General features: G+C 39.2%; 2 protein-coding genes across 2 annotated transcripts; one reads left to right on the forward strand and one right to left on the reverse strand.

Moving 5' to 3' along the window:
• Positions 1-341: 341 nt before the first annotated feature.
• On the reverse strand, positions 342-9965 carry LOC110061171 (inactive rhomboid protein 1-like). The gene is made up of 9 exons (XM_020768013.2): positions 9810-9965; positions 8280-8719; positions 7402-7514; positions 6439-6595; positions 5588-5702; positions 4816-4885; positions 3677-3761; positions 2534-2663; positions 342-2203 (listed from the first exon to the last, which is right to left on the reverse strand). Exons 1-9 carry the CDS (start codon positions 9844-9846, stop codon positions 1899-1901), a joined length of 1452 nt encoding a protein of 483 aa, XP_020623672.2. The 5' UTR covers positions 9847-9965; the 3' UTR covers positions 342-1898.
• Positions 9966-10490: 525 nt separating this feature from the next.
• On the forward strand, positions 10491-21508 carry LOC110061098 (uncharacterized). Its single transcript, XM_020767926.2, has 10 exons — positions 10491-10609; positions 11309-11444; positions 11883-12059; positions 13072-13510; positions 14010-16007; positions 16486-16851; positions 17647-17793; positions 18139-18249; positions 19518-19720; positions 20074-21508. Exons 2-10 carry the CDS (start codon positions 11391-11393, stop codon positions 20419-20421), a joined length of 3843 nt encoding a protein of 1280 aa, XP_020623585.2. The 5' UTR covers positions 10491-10609; positions 11309-11390; the 3' UTR covers positions 20422-21508.
• The last annotated feature ends 128 nt before the right edge of the window (positions 21509-21636 follow it).

A 21636-nucleotide genomic window follows, 5' to 3' on the forward strand; every position in this document is an offset into this window, starting at 1 on the left:
TTGGGAGTAGCCTAACGTAATTACAGGACATTTTATTTTCGTTCATTGGTTGAAGTTTACATGATCTTTTCAGCTCATCAACCTGAGCAATTGGTCCGGCAGAGGTGTGAGTTGGCACGAGACTCACGTATAAGGGAACATAAGGTGTAGCAGTTGGAAGGTATACAACAATGTAATTTATTAAAGGGGGACGAGGGAGAAAATCCGAAATTTTAAAGAGACCTAGGAAAACATGTGTTAATACCTCCCGCACCCCCCCCCCTCCACTTAGTCTCCTGCAAGACGACCGCATTCATACGTAAGCGTGCATTGTATACATAAGAGATGATAATAACACGCAATAACAGCAGAGAAAGTGTTAGTTTAATTTCCGAACTTGAGAGCATCAATTCTCACACCTTTCTATTTTTAACCAGAATATTGAAGCTTATTGACATCATTTTGATGCGTGTCTAAAGCTAGGAATTCTAACAGAGAAAATTCGTAATGTAGTAACGTGTACTAACAAAAATACAACTTAGCAGTATTTATGGATACTTGTAATGTGCCTGTTTTTTTTTTTTTTTTTTTCAAAAGTATTGCCGTATAAAAAAAATACACAGGCTTGAAAGTGTAGGTCATTTCATAGCGTAGTACATGTATCTGCAATTAAATTACAGTCGCCCCACTGTGTTAACCAATCACCTGCTCATAAATAGACTTCTTGCAAAAACTGAAAATATCGTTTTCTTACAAACCTAAGTCCTGATAATTTATCGATATGCGTTATCTAACATGTCTAAGTTATTCTCCGCCAATTACAGTCATTTATACATTCCTGCATTATTCTGCGCTATTTTTACACCATTTTGCTTTCAGTAGAATAGTCCATACAGTTCATTTCATATAATAGTAGTTCGTGTCCTAAAAAAAGTTGGGGTTGTTCCTCCTGGTGAAATACAGTAACAATGAAGTATAATCGTTTGCCTCGATTGTGACGCAAAAACAGTTGACCTCGACCTCACCACCTGATGAAGACTATTACTATATTATACAGCTAGATCATGGTTTGTGCATCTTGAAAACATTAGCCTAATTTTCGGTTTCACGTTTGTCAAATGCAATCCGTCGTGATCTTCCCCAAGCTTTAAATACCCTTGTAGAGGTTTCGTTCACTATTGCATTTTTGGTTCTTGTTTACCTTAGTACACTATTATTTTCAGGTTTAATACATTTTGAAAGTAATTTTTGTGGGTCTCAAAACACTGACTCAAAATATCGCGACCTAATTTCGTACCCAGATCTCACTCTGTTTGACGCGGTGGAAGCCGGATCTGGGTTCCAGATTAATCCCGACCTCAAAGGAGCAACGACACAGTTTGCACATCTTGAAAAGTTTAGCCTAAATTGTCAAGTTCGTCGTTTGTAATTCGTGCCAATCTTCTCCACCCTTAACCATCCTTGTTCCTTTACGATTTATTATTATCTCTTTGGTGTTTTTCTTTCTTAGTAAACTTTTATTTTCAGTTTCCTTCATTTTAACCCTTTGAATACCAAACGTTCCCCAAGAAATACCGTTTTTAACCGTTTAGTCAGGTTTTTTAGCTGCCATGACGCTAAATAAGCCTAAGTTTTGCTAAGAAGCTTTTTTTTTACTGAAAGGAGAGATTTTTCGAGGATTAGGTACAAAATTGAGCAAAATTTCAATTTCGGGCATGCGCATAAGTCAAAATTTGCTTATCAAGAATATCCGATGACATTTAAATTGATGACGTTACAAGTGGTACAAAAAGCACGACCATTAATTACGCATATATGCGTAGTTGGTATTCAAAGGGTTAAAAGTAATTTTGCCCGTGGCCAAAATAACTCAAAATAACGCACGTGACTGAGCTCCTTTAACAGCAAATCACGACACATTATTGACGACCGTTTAGAAATCCATCTTCGTTCATGGTTGGACAGAAATGCTCTGTGTATGGCACACAATCGATGTATTGGCACCACCAACAGAAGTTGGCGCTTTTGACGAAGAAGAACGCGAGGGAAGTAGCGACGATCACGCAGAAGAGGAAGGCAAAAGCTACAACTTTAAACGATAAATAAATTGCCCAGCTCTGGCAACGAAAGTTTAGGCGGGGAAGAAACACTAGCGAGGCAAACAGACCAAAGAAAAAGCCTCCAATGTGTACAAAGTTTCCAATGTAAGGCAATGTCCCCAGTGCTGCAAAAAAGATTAGAATAATATTAGTTCACTGTGAAGAACTATTTTCTCTATGGACGACACACTGAAGCTTTGTGTCGCCTTTGGCGTGGGACTCTGGCTCAAAGGACTTGACAACTCATCCTACTTACAGTAAATCAATTGAATGATAATACATGTTCTCTTGACGGCATTGATAAGGAGTTTCGATACTGGCATTCAGTGTCCAAGTAGTATTTTCAATGCTTCATTATATCGTGAGACAGGTTTAAACATTGAAAAGAAATCGAGTGCTGTGTTGTGTTATGTTACGTTACCTTATTTACTACGTATTCTAATTGCCCAGCTTACCAAAACTGACCAACACCACGCCCAGCAAAATGAGAGCTTCTACACACGGTCGCTTAACTTCATGTCGCAGCTGCAGCAGTTTTACTATCAGTAAACCAATCAGACCAAACAGAGCTCCCGAGGCACCAGCCTGTCAAGAGAAACAAAAGATCGAAAAACTCTTCAACCCCCAGGGAACTCCCATATAAAATGGACCGGGGTGCTCATCGTAATTTTGGGGGTTAAAAAAAGTAAAAAAAGTAAAATAGTGATAGGAGATAATGTGCTGTTTTAGAAATGGTAACTCTCAGGGGACGAAAAAAATTCCAAGCCACGCCCACAAAGCAGAATCTCGGTACCTCTTAGGGTTTTTTTAAAAAATTTCTGACGAGCACCCCCCTGCCCTTTTTATATGTGAGTCCCCCCTGGGACTTCAACAACATGGCCAAGTCTTCAACACTGTAATCATCGTCGCTCTTCCAATCCCAAGATAAAAATGGAAATTCTCCGTGTTTGTTTCGATACTTTTTTCTCTATTGTTAGTTCTAAGAATTTGTTTCTGCATCAAGATGATCTCTCTTATTCCTTGTACATTTATAGAGGGTGTAAGCCAATTTTGAGTACCGGTTTGCGGGTACATTCACATTCATCTGGCGGTTTACGGTTAAGAAATTATCGTACGGTTACAGGAAAACATAAACTCGCGGTTTTCGGTTTTGCGTAAGGTAAATTTCACATGCTTTTTTTGTTCGTAAAACCATATTAGAAAGACCACACAAGTACAGGCAACACACCCAGGCCTCAAACTTGTACTTTTAATAACGTTTCGTTATAGAGTAAAACATCTTGAGCAGTCTTTGTATTTGTGAGCAGCTCATTAGACGTCAAAACGTTTTGTTCGCTGGTTACTGAATGGAGTTAGCAACAATTTGTTGTTCTCGAGATCTTGTGGTTTTTGCGAGGAGAAATACGATTATTGATCTATAATTTTGTAAAGGATTTTTTACGTACTGTTAAAAGATTGGTGATGATGAATAGGGTGGTTTCAGTTTTTGCGAGAAACCGAAAGCGGTCTGCGGTTTCGAAGGAACAAAACACAGCGGTTCGCAGAATGTACGACCTCACTAATAGGGCCTCTTTATCAGTACACCTTTATACACTTGCCTGTGGAGTGAGTGGAGAAAAAAGTCCACAAATTAAATTCCCACCAATTCCACTAATCAGGTATATCAATGCCATCCGCACAGTTCTGAAACCAAAACAACAAAACAAAGATTAAATCTGTCCTCTAAAACAGAGAAGTTTTTTTAAGCCGCCATCGTGAGTTAATGAATTCCGTAAGGGAAGACCTTGCGGAGTCCTTTCGGGACGGAACGTTTTGTTTCTTAACGGTGGTCGGGGATTGGGCAGTTAACAAAAAAAATGCCTGCCCAGCAAAAATTGCTGAAAAAAAAAGTCGTGAAAGGGGAGCTATCGGAAAAAAATCGAGCACGTGCTTTCTACTATCCAGATCCTGTTTTTTGATGTTAAAAATAAATCTTGCACAAGTTTTTGCCCGCCAAAAAAAAAAAAACCTGCAAAGAACCTTAAAGATATAGGATTTATTTATGACAATACTAGACTAAAAAAGATTAAATAATTCTTTCACACGAATTCCGGCGATCCTGCCAAAAGAATTTTAATCGTAATATCGAGACAGGAAGCCACATCAGTCTTAGCTTGTTTTCATGCGGATCTTTTCTTCAGGTTAAATTAGAATTTGGAAATGTCTATTTTATAAGAAAGAGGAATATGACAGTACCCGGAGAAAGACCCTCTGAGCAAGGCGAGAACCAACAACAAACTCAATGCACATACGACACCAGACCGAAATCGAACCTAGGCTGGGAAACACTCTCACCACTATGCCATCCCTGCTCTGGGGTGGATACAGGATTTTAGAGAAGAGATTCAAGATACAGATTGCAGAAAGCAGTCCCATGTAGGGAGGTCCAAGGGATCCTCCCCCATATAATTTTTAAAATGGGATTTCTGGCATTCTGAGGCTAAGTCAGGGTGTTACAATGTCTCATTTTTCTTAATTTAGGGGTTTGACTAAACTTCTCAAACCCCCACTGATCCATCCCAGCTGCTACCCAGTTGCTCAATAGGCAGATAATGATTATGCAGGAATAGCTCAGGTATATTACAGGGTTAACAGGCTGTGAAATGGCCATCAATTGCTCCAGCCATCACTAACAGCAGAGTGTCTAACATTTTTCTCTCTTCTAACTGGCCTCGTGGCATGTGTTATGAAAACTTACCCTATTTCCCTCTCAATCAACATCCCCACAGGAACCTGGAAGAAGAGATTCATGATAAGATGAAGGACACCTGAAACAAAATGAAATATGCAAAGTGAGTAAACAAAGTTTGTCACAGGCCTACACATGTATTCATATAAAGTGGCATTCTTGGTATCTTGGTAGAAAACTATTTCTGACCACTGGATTTCATCATCAGGAAGAGAAAAAAGTTATTACTATTAGTTATTATTATTATTATTATTATTACTATTATTATTATTATTATTATTATTGTTACTATTATTAAATGTGAGTGGAAGAAATACAATCAAAACTTGGTATCAAGGCAGAATCGGGGCTGCGCTCTAGAAGTGCCCAGGTGCTACAGACGACTAACTTTTGCCTTTGGACGTCTGGAAAAACTTACTTTTTTCACATAAATTTAAGTGCTGAGTGCCCAGGATTTCTTGGTTAGGAACCTTTGGGCTCATCATAATTTTTCTTAGACCACAGCTTTGCACAATGAAAGGAGGCCATTTTGCCATGCTCTTTTCAGGCTTCTCACTTTCAGAAAATCCACATAGGAAATCAGCTGTTGCTTAGTCTGTACTGTAGCTGTGGTGTGCCTGACAGTTACCGGTAGTAGGATGTAATAGAGCAGTGTGGAAGTACCACCCATAGAAAGGTTGCAAGAGTTTTCCCTCCTTGAATCTCGAGGATTGAAAAGCCTAAGACAATAATTCATTTCACATGTGCTCACTGTCTTTTCATCTAAAATTACTGGACTTACCAAGGTGCAAGAAAATGGGAGTAATCAATCTGTACCCCTGATGTCCACCAGTCTTGTTTTTGACTCCAGTCATACCACAAATGCCATCAAGGCAATTCACATCACTACAGAGCATCTAAGCCATTTAAACGGCAACAAAAATAAGTGAAATAACAATGTTATTTCAATTTATTACCTGGCTAAGATAGCTGAGAGGGCTACATGCAATAACTAGACAATAGCCAATCAATTCTTGGATCATGTGTACTAAAGCCATCCACAGTCGAGTGTCGATTGATAACCTCAATCAATACCCTTGATTGACGCTTGATCGAAACTTGATCAATACTTGATTGACACCTTGGTTGACACTTGACCAAAACTTGATCGACATTTTGGTCAATAGCTGCTCAAAGAGTTGATTAATTTTTGCAGACATGCCATCGAGTGTCGATCAATACATATGAATAGGTTGACACTCGGTGGACTGTTGATTGAGTGTCAATGGAGTTGTTGATTGAGTGTTGGCAAAGTATTCCTCGAGATGTTGGTTGAGATGTTGATTGAGATGTCGATTGAGAGTAGCGATCAACACTTGACCACAGATGTCTTTAGTACACATGATCCTTTAAAGTTGGTCAAATATTTTCCAAGCATTTGGATGTGGTGCAAGGTTTCCACTGGTCTTTTGTCAACGGTAAGTCAAAAATTACAATAAATCTCTCAACAATAATCTCACTTGTGACCTTACTGGAGGAATACCAGTCCTTGTTACTGCACTTGATTTATACTATCCTTATTATAAACATCAACTGGACTTAATTTGTTGGACAATTAATAACATTAATGTCATTAAAAAATGATTAATCTACCTTGTCTTTGTACCAATGACCTCCGCGAAATATGCAGCTTTGCTCAGATTTCACTTCACACTGGGAATGGAGTCCCAGACAGCAAGGCCGCAGGGTAATACCATTAGTACAATTAAGACTTCCTGAACTACAGTTCCTAATGATAACACCTGGACAGCTAACAGAAGTATTGCATGGTAAGTCAGTATAGGTATCTACATCTACCGGTATGCAACCATCAACCTATTGACAGTGGCGGATCCAGGATAGGGGCCTGGGGGGGCCCGGCCACCCCCACTTCCCTTATTTTTGGCAAAAAAAGAAGAAATGACAGAAGGAGGAAAAGCTGGCGGGGCAAGTAAAACAAAACCCCCCCCCCGCCCCCCCACCTTAGCTCAAAGTCTGGATCTGCCACTGATTAAGCAGTTAAATATTAAATTTAACCAAAAAGAACTGAAAAATAATAACTCAGAGCACCAATACTTTGATGAGTAACTTAAGCCTTTGAGAGGTTAATATGTAATTGCATCATTACTACATTTTTATTACCTTTTTACTTTTACATTAAAATACTGACTGATTGAAGGCAAGCAAAGACCAATAACAGAGTGACTGCTGTCAGTAATATTATTGCTGGTAAAACAATGAACTGAAAAATTGAAAACAAACTGTAAAGAACATAGCCTGTCATCATCATCTGTCCTCATTATGCCATGGGACACATAACTTGGCCTTCACAGTCTCTCTCCAGCGTGAACGATTTTGTGCCACCTTCCAGATTTCACCCAGGTCAGGTGTATGGATTTAAGAACCAATCATATTACAAAACAGTTTCTCAGTTATGGTCTACCGTCAGTCATTTGTTGTTGGTCATCAGTAGGTTTACTAATGACAAATTTGAGGTATTTCAGGGGACCAAATTTTGTACCTATGGTGTGCCCATCTGGAGCACTTACATGTACAAGTAGTAAAAACATTTCACACCTTGCATTTAGCATCATACCACATTCCCCTCTGAAGGAACAGCACCCAAAATCAGCCTCCTGTTTTGCTATTTTGGCAATTCTTTCTTCCATGACTGTAAGTTTCTTCATACACTAAGGGAACACCAGTTCACTCTTGTTGATGAATTTTGTAAAAATTTCAGAACATTTATTTAGCAATTATTATTTATAAGAGAAAAAGTGTGTACACTAAGCACCTACCAGAGATCCAGTAGGTGGTCATTTGTGAATCGTCACCTACAATGTTTGCAATTTTCAAAAAATGGCTGTCTAGACGAAATCGTACTAATTAATGTTCCTCTCTTTGCTGCCTGACAGGTGCTGCACCAGGGCAACCACCTACCACAAATCATACTGAAAGTGCTGATAGATTGTTCACTGTAGATCCAGGAAATATCATGTCCATCCAAAGGAATGTCATAGGAAATCTCAAGACGGATGGGAGTTTCAACAGAGGACAAACAAAACAAATTTTCAGGCCCGAAATTCCTTGCCCAGTGTCCCCAATTAGCCTACATGGGCTAAATACATTGACACTTAAATAAAGTTCCTACTTACTTACTTTTCTCTTCAAGGGTTTTAATGGCAGAGCATCTCCCTGGACCCCTAATTGGCTCACACTTAGGCTTTCGTGTTTAAGCCCCCTACTCAAAATGTTGCTGTGCCTGAGACCTTCATGTAATAAATCCTTTATTGCCACGCTTATTCGATCAAGAAGGCTGGATATTGTTCTTGTTCTGTCTTTGGCTGTTTATAACCTTGCGTAATTGACCAATATCCAGCCATCTTGATCTCCAGCTCGGTCAATAACTTATATATAACATGTACATGACTATATAACGAACATTTCAAACCTACCGGTACAAATTTAGCTCCTACATGAACCAGGAAGGATGAATTTGGACCAATGAATACATTGACTCCAGTGTATCTAGAAATGTTTTGTTTATGCACTGAATCATTTCTTTCGTGTGATCCTATGTATCCAAATTTGTTAATCAACATGTGTTCCAACGTGGATTTGTAACCTATCTTCTCCACTCCACCTGCAATACAAATGTAGAGAAGAACTCCGACATGGGCAAGTGTCACAAGGCATATAAACAGTGGCCAATGAAATCTTCTTGGTGGTGATTCATCAATGCTAGCTTGGGTGTCGACAGTGAGGGATCGTGACTTGCGTCTGTCTGGTGGGATGACATAATTATCCCCACAGTAACTGTACACAGAGGTTTCTACAGAACCATCACTGCTTGGTGGTTGAGAATATTGCACATATCTATGGCCAGATGAATGACCTATAGGAAAATGAAGATTATCATAAGAATTAAAGAGTCCTTAAAAATAGGGTTATGAACAATAATTTCAAACTTGCTCATTGATAAATATATTGAGAAGCCTTTTCTTGCTCTAAATACTAGATTTGATTTTCAGCCTCAGATGAATGCTGGGCCGTATGTTATCTGAATGGACTAAGATTGAGGTCTGATTTCAAATCAGGCTAAGCTAGCAGCGGATGCAGAAGAGAGGCCCAGAAGACCTTCCCCTTTCTGGTTCAAATATACAAAACCCAAATGGGTCCAAAAACCGGCAGCAGGTATATAGTGAAACACAACAGTAATTTCAGAACACAAGAAAAAAATTGTTAGAAAACACAAGCCGCAGGTTCCAGCTACTTAGGAATGTTAAAAAAATTAAATTACTTAAGCTTATATCTTTCGAAAACGAAAGCACAGAGAATTAACGAAATGCCACGGGTTCAGTGCATTTTATTGAGTACAGTATTACATGAGCTTACATAAAATTTTTACATGAAATTTCTTTAACTTGTTGGCTTAACTTTTATAAATGTTATCTTTGCTCGTTTTCCTAAAACTCCTACACTTCCGGGATTTTTACGTTCAGCTCGCAAGTCACAATCACGGGACTATGAGTCACTGCGCGTCACGCAAACAAATAAAAAAGCGAAATATTTCTTTTATACTTCAGGGATATTTTAATGACCAATTCTCTTTTGTGGAATAGAATGAAAATAATTAAAAATCGTCTTTGTCCTAGACAATGACTTTTTCCTTATATTGCAAAACAATGCGATCAGGTTTTTCAAACTTCATTTGAAGAATGGTGCGCTCGTCACTATTCAAAGTGTACTGGACGAATCTTTCTTGATTATACCTTTACGAAATACGTCATTTGGTCTTAGGTCACACAAAAAGACACTGAAAATGTGAAAAGCGACAATCACTTTGAAACACAAAAAGCTGTATTTTATAATATGTTTACTAACCAATTTTTGACGACAACATCAGACCCCACTAAAATTTGCTAAAAATGCTATAGTTCAACAGTACGACGAAAACAGTACATTTTCTTCTTTTCATGTGTTACCTGAGTTTCTTCCTCCAAGAAGTGGTTCCCTCTCCATTTATCTAAGGTATACTTTTCCACTCTGCATACAAATCCTAGCCTTGGAGGAGTTCCTTGGACAATTTACGAACTCTCCAACAGAGAAGCTAAGCAATTTCAATTTCGATTTCAGCGCGTTTCAAGGAACTGGGGTCTTGTTTGTGTTCCAATGTACCAAGAAGATGAAAGTTAATCAGAAACGAGAAACATTATATTGAAAATTTTATAACCTGACTACCAATACGATGAGTAAGGGGGAACTTAATACAATGAATTATTGAATTAAAAAAATTATGGTACTTTTTATGTAGACTTAATGTGTGTTAAGGTAGTTTTGCTCACAAAAAGACTCAACATGGAAATAAAATTCTTCCAATATGTTCAGAAGACCAATTGCCCACTTGGGAGGGGTGAGAGGGAGAATTAAATCGGTGTTCGGACTAGTTACACAAGATCAAATATAGTTGAAAATACGATTATCAGCTAAAATTTTTAAAATTTGCAACTAATTATCTCTTATTTGTTCTGCCACCGATCCGAAGCAGTGCTTTGAGTTTCTTTGCACAATATTAAAGATGGTTGCGAACGCTCCCCTACCCTTCCCTAAAGATAAACAATGGTCCCTCGGGTCCGGTCTTTCCGGGCCGGTGATCTGTTGTCTTGATAACAGCGTCTGTCTTGTCGGACGTGAGTGCGTGGCTATGGAGGAACTTTGTTTTTACGAACCTCGCTTCGTCTATTCACTCCTTTTAGCTCGGTAAACAGGAATAGAAATATATTGGGTAAGTTAACTTCCAGTTTTCAGGAAAGCTTCGTCGAACAAACTGGAGTTTTTGTAGGTTTTTCTTCTGTCGGCCAGTTACGTACTAAGTTTGCGCCACTTCTATACACAGCTTCACAGTGTATATTTTTTCAAATATTTTAGCTGCTATTGAGAGTTTTCCCAATGTTCTGAGCAGCATGAAGCTAATACATAATTCTACCCTGAATATTTTTGATTTTTTTGTTAGTTTCTGCCAAGCAGTTCTCATTTCGCTTTTTTTAAAATTTAAACCTTGCGGTTACTGACCGCTACAGAAAATATAGACTAATTTAAGCTTAATAAAGTTACCTAGCTAATTAAGAGAAATAAATTAAGCTATTGTAAAGAAAGCTGAATCTTTCGCCTAGATGTTTTTTAATTTTGTGTTTAAACATAGTAAAGCTTTAAAGGTCGATGAAAAAGTCACCCAGAAGGAAGAAAAAATATTATATTCTAAGGAAACATTGTCACCCCCCAAAAATCCCTCTTCATGCGGAGGTATACAACTTTCGTTGGGGGACCAAATTTTGTTTCCAAGAACCAAACAACTATTTTACAATGTATTGCACTTCTGCAGCAAATACGTTCTTGTTTGCAAAGGCCTTGAGGCTCAGTGCTCTATGCTGGATTCCATGAAGCACTATAAATCACTGAAATATGACTTCTTACTTTATTTCAGGTTCAAATTAGTGAGGTTTCACAGCAACACTAGCCAAACAGTCTCATCATCACTTGTAATCCCAACTGCCACAAGGGAAGTAATGATTACAAGGGTTGTAATAGCTACTGTTTTAGTGTGGAGTGGTTTTCCAAAGGTAATGCAAAATTTCCTTCTGTCACACTGATTATCTAAAGAGTTATTTAGAAGGCTACCCAATTTGGGGAGGTGCTTTTAGAGAGTCATGCCCAACTTGGGTTCACAACTCTGCAGAATGCCAAAAATATTGTGTCCGAAAGGCCGGGGATGGTGGATTTTGTAGTTGGACCAGTAGTCTTTTCCTGTTGCTTGTCAATGGACCTGTGAGGTTTTCTGGGAAAATTTTTGCAGAAATATTTAAATAACTGTAGTGTGTAAGAGATGACTGATCTTGGCTACTTTACATAAAAGAACAACTCCACACAACCAAAGAGTCTGGGCAGGTTCAAACCCAGATTTCTTGATCTTGAGTTAGATTCACTGACCATTAGGCCACTCCACCTCAGACCCTGTTGTATGGACCTGAAAACAACATACCCAATCCTTGGTATTGCAGGGTGGTGACAACGCCTGTTTACCAAGCTCCTGTTTGAATGGTGGAACCTGTGTTGTTACAGCAAGTGGACAGCATTTATGTCACTGTATAGGAGGATACACTGGAAGTGACTGTTCAGTGAACATTGACGAATGTGCTGCACATCCTTGCCGCAACAATGGAACCTGCATTGACCAGGTACTGGAGCTTTACAGTCAAACCAAGTGAAGCGTACCCCTCAAGATTACATTAATGAATTGATTATTTGAATATTGAATCCACTAGTCGTTTCAAGAATGCAATAATGAGTTGATTATTAGAAAATTGGATCCACTAGTGGTTCCAAGAATATGGCTAATGGGTTTAATGTTCAAAAAAATCGATTTACTGTTGATTTTTGAAATGACTAGCTAGTTCAATATTCAAATGGTCAATTCATAATTGCATTCTTGAAACGACTAGCAGGTTCAATATTCAAATATTAATCATTTCATTAATGTAATTTTGAGGGGTATGCTTCACTTGGTTTGATTGTAACCTTATTAGAGGGTTGGTGAATGACTGACTGACAGCTAGAAAATCTTGGTTTTCGTAAACGTTTGATCTGATCTCAAATCTCAAAATCCTTGTGATGAGTCACAAAGTCTAATTTTGTACGTGTGTGTTTCTAATAATTAGAAACATACAATACATGATATACAAAATTAGACTTTGTGACTCATCACAAGGAGTTTGGGATTTTGACAGAATTATTCTGTCTCGCTTTGTAAAATCAGTTAAAAAAATTATCAGCCTCAGATTTCAAAACAAGGGTATCTACATCTTGGCTAGTATTCTCCTTTACCATATGTCAGTAACACTACTTACATGTATCCTCAGTAAACAGCTACCACTCTTTATGCACTGACATAATTTTCTAGTGCTAGAGAGACAACTGCATTTTCAGGAGTCTCTTTAAGTGATGATGTGATTAGGTAGCTCTATAGATCTGTGTGATTAGCCTTTGCTCAGTTTAGAGGTACAGTCTTCATCAGTTTGGGATCTTTGGCATCTCGTGGTAGTGAGAAAATTGGAACCCACAGTGAGATATCTGTTTGCTCTGCAGAGTCATCATTTTACATAAATCTGTAGTAATTAAATGTCGTAAGTTGTTTATACCGCAAGTTGAATGATCTTTATGTAACTTGATGTATTGATTTTTAATTTTCAGATAAACTCCTTTCGCTGTGAATGTCACAGAGGATATACTGGAATCATCTGCGAGACAAATGTTGATGACTGTCAAGGTAACCCTTGCAAGAATGGAGCAACTTGTCAAGATCTTATCTCTGATTTCCACTGCCATTGCCAGGCAGGCTTTGTGGGAAAGTTCTGTGAGACTGATGTTGATGACTGTGCAGTTTTGCTTTGTCGTCACGGTAGCACTTGTACTGACAGAGTGGATGGATTCTCCTGTACTTGCAAACCAGGCTACACAGGAAGTTTGTGTGAAGTAAACTACAATGAATGTGGCAGCAGTCCATGTCAAAATGGAGGAATATGTGCTGATGGAGTGAATGCTTACCTTTGCATTTGTAAGTCTGGTTTCTCTGGAAAGGATTGTGAAGTGAACATTGATGACTGTATCCAAGCACCGTGCAAAAATGGAGGTAGGATTACCATGTAGCTTACTGTATTTTTTACTGGAATTAATTCCTTACATAAGAGAAGGCTTTTATAGTCAAACAGTTTGACTATAAAAACCTTCTCTTTTAAGAAACACCTTCCAGGCAAGAGGTACTTCACAAAATACCACCTAAGAACATAGTATTATTCTGAAGTGCCAAAAGTCATTGGTCAATTTTATGACCTCCACAATCCCCAAGGCAATGTTTGAAAATTGGGCCTACATTGTTCAGAGGGATCAATGTGGGGAAGGATTCGTGAAAACAAAGTCATTTGTGTTTAATTGTCTCCAAAGATTATACCTATCCCACCATGCAAATTTGCTGATGATAAATAAATGTGCCTGGTTGTGATCATACTCCAATAAACTTATTGTATCCTGTCCACTAGATAACTTAACCGTCTCTGTGTTTTTTTTTGAGTGCATTTATACATGTATCTGTTGAATATCAAATGTTAATTTTTTCCTTTGTTTTTTATCAGGAACCTGTCATGACCTTGTCAATGATTTCCATTGTGACTGTGCAGTGGGCTTCGAAGGTGCAACTTGTGAAGCAAATATTGATGACTGCTTGTCCACGCCATGTGATAATAATGCAACATGTGTTGACTTAGTCAATGGATTTTCCTGTACATGCTTACCAGGGTTTAGTGGACAAAAATGCAATGTTGATATCAATGAATGCAAAGACCACAAATGCATGCACAATTCAACTTGTATTGACAGAGTAGGCTCGTACATGTGTGTCTGCAAGCCTGGTTTCACAGGGCAGTTCTGTGAAGTGGACATTGATGATTGCATTGCTCAGCCTTGCAAGAACCAAGGAGTGTGTGTAGATGCAGTTAACGACTTCAGATGTGTTTGCCGCACAGGGTTTACAGGAAAGGACTGTGCAGTTAACATTGATGACTGTGCAAATGACTCCTGCCGTCATAATGCAACATGTGTAGACCTGGTGAATGATTACAAGTGCAGTTGTCCAAAAGGTTATACCGGTAAAGACTGTCATATAAATGTCAATGAGTGCGCACATCAGCCTTGTCTGAATGGAGGAACCTGCATTAATAGGGAAGATGGATTAGGGTTTGATTGCCTTTGCCGCAATGGATTCACAAATACAACTTGCTTAGTTAATGTAAATGACTGTTCACCTAATCCTTGCCATAGTGGAAAATGTATTGATTTAGTTGACAACTTCAAATGTGACTGTCCTGGGAACATTACAGGAAGAACCTGCACTGGTTCAGTAAATGTGTGTAATACATTCTCTTGTCGCAATGGAGGGACATGCATCTCCACTAACTCCTCATATCAATGCCTTTGCCCAGAAGGGATTACTGGTATTGACTGCGAAGTAGATATTGATTATTGCCAATCACACAGCTGTCAAAACAATGCCACTTGTTTAGATGGCATTAATAACTATACTTGTCTTTGCTTGAAGGGATATGCTGGTAGTAACTGTGAAACAGATGTTAATGAATGTCTTGATGATCCTTGCAACAATGGAGCAACTTGCATAGATTTGATTAATGACTTTAAATGCCTATGTGCCCCAGGATTCAAAGGACATACATGTTCTGTGGACATCAATGAGTGTTATTCTTTTCCTTGTTATCATGATGCTATTTGCAATGACTTGGTGAATGGTTTCAACTGCACTTGTAGGCCAGGTTTTACAGGGAAGAAGTGTGAGACAAACATTAACGAATGCAAGTCAAAGAGTTGTCTAAATGGTGGCTATTGTCTTGATGGCATCAGCAAGTATGAATGTCTGTGCGCTCCTGGGTTTGGTGGCAGCCGCTGTGAAATCAACATCGATGACTGTGCGCGGCGGCCTTGTAAAAACTCTGGCAATTGTACTGATTATGTGAATAACTACAAATGTACCTGCTCACCTGGTTATACTGGAAGACAGTGTGACATTGATATTGATGACTGTGTTGATCAACCATGCCGTCATAACGGCTCGTGCACTGACATTGTGAATGGTTACATATGTAACTGTCCTGTAGGCTACTCAGGTGTCCATTGTGAGACAGACATAGATGAGTGTCAACCACAGCCATGTGTCAATGGGACATGCTTGGATAAAGATGGTAGGTTTGAATGTGTCTGCCAAACTGGCTTCACTGGAAGTCTCTGTGAAATGAATATAGATGACTGTGCCAGTGTTCCTTGTCAAAATGGAGGCAGCTGTTTTGATATGGTGGATGACTTTCACTGTTTGTGTCCTCATGGATTCAAAGGGAGAACTTGTGGAGTGAACATTGATGATTGCTCTATGCAGCCATGTCAACATAATGGCAGCACATGTGTGGATGGCGTGAATACGTTTAGCTGTGTGTGTGCTGTAGGTTATACAGGTGTCAACTGTTCTGTTGAAGTTAATGAGTGTGCACCTTCACCTTGTCAGAATAATGGAACTTGCATGAACAAAATATCTGACTTCAAATGCTGGTGTCCATCAGGCTTCACAGGTGAGATTCATGCTTCACACTGAGTTACCTTCATCATTGCCACCATACCCCTCTGCAGACACAGTTGTTCCAGCTGAAATGAGTACTGGGCTAGAGGGGTGAGTGAGTTGGACTGGGAAAAGCCCCAAATAGAATACTTCAGTGAATGTTTACCCCTTGTATTTCAGAATAATCGCCAATAGAGCATTTTCTCAACTGGGGATAAAGTTGACCAATAAATTATGAGAAAATTATGTCAATAGGGTAAAATTAAGGCTAGGAAGAAAATATTTGGCTCTAAGTGTCATTTTGTACAGACCTTGCTGCACAGTCTTGACTCTTAATATTATTTCTCTCGATGTCCCCCTCATTATCAATGGGAAGGATGTTTATGGAGGCTCTTATTGGAAGTTAAACGTTACATGAATATAATCCTGCAAGAAATAGCATCAAATGTACTCTGAATGTGCTTATAATTCTACATTTTAACTTTGCTTAGGTCGCCATTGTGAGGTAAAGGAAATTAAGTGTGACTTGTCTCCATGCCAGCATGGTGGGACATGTACTGACAGCCCAGAGGGTATCCAATGCACCTGTTTAACAGGTTTTACCGGACAAACATGTAACGTTACAACAAACACATATGGATGCCATAATATGATTTGTTTAAATGGTGGGAGCTGTCACCATGTTGGAGATACAAGCGAGTGTATATGTCCTTATGGCTACCATGGTCACCACTGTGAAATTAAGAAGGACAGGTGTCAGTCATCTCCTTGTCGTAATGGAGGCACTTGTGTTGACAATGGTGCGCTCCTGTTCTGCAAATGCCCTGTAGGACACTTAGGAAAATACTGTGAAAAAGGTGAGTGAGAATTGGTGCATTGCTTTTCTCAAAATCATTAATAATCCATCAAAAGAAATCATGACCGTGACGGTGATCTTAAGTAGCATAGATTTTTACGATCGTATTTCTCCGTTTTCTCCTTAGTTTTGGTTTTGATTGAGAAGATATATCAAACACTCAAGACAGTGTTTGGCCACATTTCCAAACACCTCGAAGTTCGTCAAAAATACTCCGCTGCGCGTCCTATTTTCAACTCTCTTCTCGGTGCTTGGAAATGTGGTCAAACACGGTCTTACGTGTTTGATATATTACATCTAGATTAAAAAGATAACTAGTTAGAAAACACTGTCCAGTCTAAGCCAGATACTTATTGTCATCAAGATCCATCTGCACTGTAATGCAGCTGAGCACGGGTGTGGTCATGTTACTTGTTGTTCAAATGCTGACTACCATGCTGACATTAAGCCCAATTACATTTTCAAATTACAACCTTGGAACTATGCATATTTCGCCATGCAATCCATATATCCTAGTTTGGTCCACCGATATTTGTTTTACTTATTGCTGTATATTTTCTTTAGGCAACTGATAGTCACATTACGACCTTACTATATGCAAAGTGGAATAAGAACTTTGTATAAAGTTTGACTTAAGATGTGTTACAAGTTGTATTACTCAGGAAAGAAAAATTATACGGGGTTCAAACCTATGCCCATTATTCCCAGTCAGTGAAAGCAAAGTGGATCCCAATTCTGCTTGATCATACACTGACATTGTAAAGACAAGTTAATGATTGGTTCAATCTGTCCGTAGCTTTTGACCACTGCATAGTTCGAGTGGCTGATAGCAACCTAACATTTCCATCCAATATCTGTGGGCCACACGGAGCATGCGTAAGTCGCCAAACTGGTTTCTTGTGCGCGTGTCATCCGGGATACTCAGGACTTCTCTGTCGGTACGGTAAGTACGTTATGTCAGTTTTGCTGTTATACTGGGGCACACGAGATGGTTTCGATGTCATTTTAGACTGGATTAAACAACGATACGAGTCCGATAGAGTCGAGGGATGCGAGGTGGACGAGCTTTTTCTTCAATCGACAAAAAATTCTCTGTGTTCTTTCTCGAAACTTTGAACAGATTCGGATTAATTGAGAATGCATGAGGTTTGGCGGCGCAACAAAAGCGAGAGAAAACTCTCGGTTAACTCTCGCTGACCCCCATTAAACAGACCTGCATAAAAACAATCAGCTTTATAAGCAGTTTTATTTCAAACACCCACAGTACCTTATTTGTTGTTGTTTGTAGAAATTAACGAGTGTTTATCGAATCCTTGCGAGGAAGGCACGAACTGTATTGATGGAATTAACACGTTCACTTGTGAACCTCTCTCCGGTGACACTGAAATGCAGCTCATGGGTAAGATCGCAACATTGATTAATCATCATTTATTTAATCAATTAATCAATTAATTAATACCGAAGTATGTTTACAAGTTGGTTTTCTGCCGTAGTTTCTAGAGCAGTGTGTTAGTCTTATGGCCCCGATGAATAGTCTCCATAGCTTTATGTAAACACCCATCTGAGTCTCTCTATGCGCCCTCACTTCAAAGACGTGTGAGATTCCAGCAGAAAAAAAATCAATACTGATGCCGTTCTTCAGTGATCCTTGTAGAGTTTGCGAGTGGATGTAATCCACAATTCAGCAACAAACGTTTTTTAGGTAAACCGTACAGTTAAAACTACTGTTCTTTAGTGTCCCTTTAATCTTTAAGGTCCGGTCATATGGGCAACGTTTTTCTTCAACTTGTCTCGCAACATTGTTGCATTGCAAGTTGAAACACTCTGTTGCGCGTATTACCACGTTTGTGACCAACCTGTCTCGTAGCAAAATACAGTGTTGCAAGTCTGCGAATTCTGCACGTTTCATTACTGAGTCAGTCGTGTGCAAATAAAGATGGCGCCTCCTTTCATACAATTTAGCGTTTCGACGAGCTTCCACTTCGATTTCTGGCCGTGACTTTCGTCTTAATTTTCCGCGAAGTTCTCCCAGTATGAAGCTCAGTGTCATTTCAGAACAAAATAAAGTTTTGTTGTTGTTGTTGTTGTAAAAGATAGCCAGGCGAAAAGTTGTATTTCTGCAACAGTTCTTCCAAGCTTTTTGCCTTTATTACCGCTTGTTTTGAAGGGACAAACGAGGTCCCCAAAGACTATGATAGTCCTCGAGGTCTTTGTACAGGGCAAATTTATTACTTTCCGAGAGCTACTAGTCTACTTCGAATTCAAGCTTGGCCATGTTATTTTTTCTTTTTTTTTGCGTTGCCGGGCTTCGCGACAGCCAGTCGCGAGCGTCGAATTCAAATTTGTTGCGAGACAAGTTGTAGCTTCAGTGGTAATACGAGCAGCAAAACTAAAATTTGTTGCAGAAAGTAGAACTCGAGTCTACTTTGCGCAACATGTTGCCTCAACTTGCAACACTGTATGTTGCTGCGAGACAAGTTGGTCACAAACGTGGTAATACGCGCAACAAAGTGTTTCAACTTGCAATGCAACAATGTTGCGAGACAAGTTGAAGAAAAATGTAGACCGTATTACCGGACCTTTAATCTTTCTTTATACACGGTGAAAATTCATCAAGACAATGAATGTGCTAAGTTTGAACACTAATTTCTCATCTCACATATTCAGGTTCGTCCACTAAACGTTCGTATGTTGTACCGGTTGTGGTGGCAATAGCTGTGTTCGCCGTATTTACTGCAATCGGAGTGTTTGTCTATAAAACGAGACTCCAGAGGCAAAGGAATGGGCGGATGAAGCTCACAGAGCATCATGCTGACACGCTACCCCAACCCTACCACGAGCAAAAAACCTTTGAGAACCCCATATACCAGGTAAGCGGACTCCTCACTAAGCATGGGCAACATTGCCACCCCTCCCTATCCCCCACCTATGCGGGGCCACTCAGTCGTCCATCTCTGGTTACCAAGTTCGGTCCCAGACTCACACAATTAGACGACTTTCAACAGATCAAAATTCAGCATGACAGCGAGGCTTAGAGGAGACAAACAAAATCATACAACAAAAAACTATCCCCTCTGTTAACTATGGTTTGCCTAATTATACTATTAGTAGTTTTCAGTTAGGCATACATACACTGCCAATTTCACAAACCTCAAAGGAACTAGTAGTAATAGTGACTGATACAAAAATAATAACATCTTTTTTCCTTTAAATGTTTCTCTAGCCTTGTGACGAAGTAATTGCTGTGGAATGCCGTGACGAACTCGACGCACTAAAAGCTCTGAGAACACAGATCGACCAAGAGCTTCTTGACCTCTCCTTCTTAAGCGAAGGAGAAAGTCTGGGGCAAAGAGAACTCAGGAAAAGCACTTCGGCCCCAGATCTCCGCAACTTGCAAGTCACCGTCACGGATATGGAAAGTAGCAGCGTGTGCTCTGTGGATGACCTATCCCAGGGATCCGCGGGAGCAGTGCGGTTTTTGGGAACAAGCTCAAGTAGCAGTGGGAATGCCAATGGTTTTGTTGCCGTGGACGTAAAGCGCTCAAAAGAATGGCTTGATACTTACCTTTAAAGCGTAAGAAAAAACGGAACTACCTCGGATACAGTCGTAGCCAACTTGAAACTCTCAGTTTTCATGAAAGGGGTTGCCAGGCAGTAGGTCTTGGGCTTTTGAGCCAAACCTAACGTAACCACTTTCGTAGGGCCTGCAAGTTCTCTCGTTGTTTTCTTATTGGAAGAGAGAAATCGAGAATTCTTCGGTTATTGCCTGATTGTACAGGTACAAAGCTTTTTTGTGTTGGTGTCAAAATTTCTTGCTTGCGTTAGGTTTGATTTCTGACCAAAGTGAGCTTCTCTCCTGGAAGAACGAATGAACAGTTCACTCGAAATAGCGACAGTAATCCAAGCTACAATTGGTAGGCTTATTTCTTTCCCAGTGGAAATGGTGACTGAAACTGCATGCTGGAGAAAGAAGAGAAGAATACGAGTTCGAAAGCCCCGAGCTGCCAGGACAATATCGTTTTAATTCATAGCCTTGGTTTTTTTTACGTACTGACTCGTTTCAATTTCCTTCTTTACCATTCCGTCTCGAGTATCGACTTCTAAAAGAGGAATTAGGTTTCATTACATGTACAGTTATTACATAGATGGTTGTCTTCAACACGTCTATCAACAGAAACAAGCTTCCTTAGAGGATATGTTATACGGGTAACATTTTCCTTGTCGCCCAACAATATTGCCTTGTAAGATGACAAGCGTTTATTTATGACGAAGTTTCTAGTATACGTACACGAGTCGTACATTAAGTTATGAGTAGAATATTTAATAGGATTTGTCCGTAAGTGAAATAATGAATCGAGTTCATTATAAAAACAGGATAGTTTATGCTGGACTAAGTTTGTTAAAAAAATTGTTTTCTAATATTACAAATTATTTATCAATTATCCTCAAAACCACAAGATGAACATTAAATTCAGATTGAGAAATGTGAAGAAAGAAATATGAGAGATTGAAATTTGTGTTAAGTGACAAAGGTCAAATATCTATGTTTAAATGTTGACGGAAAGACTCGAAAACCTTTGAACTGTCACTTGTATTTTTCTTGTTTGTGTGAAGAAAATGCTAAATGCATGTAACGAAAATAAACTTGAGTTGCTGAACACCAGAGTGTTGGGTCACCTTTGTATTATGTTACACTAAATTCAGTATCGTATTAGTTTTCTTCAGCTCAGTGCTTAGTTCCAAAAGGCAAAATCTTGCCTGTCCTCTATTTTCCCCTTTGTAATTA

The sequence above is a fragment of the Orbicella faveolata genome, unplaced genomic scaffold (genome assembly GCF_042242905.1).
Source record: "Orbicella faveolata isolate gen_17 unplaced genomic scaffold, um_ofav_v1 contig_24, whole genome shotgun sequence".
Classification (NCBI taxonomy): domain Eukaryota; kingdom Metazoa; phylum Cnidaria; class Anthozoa; order Scleractinia; family Merulinidae; genus Orbicella; species Orbicella faveolata.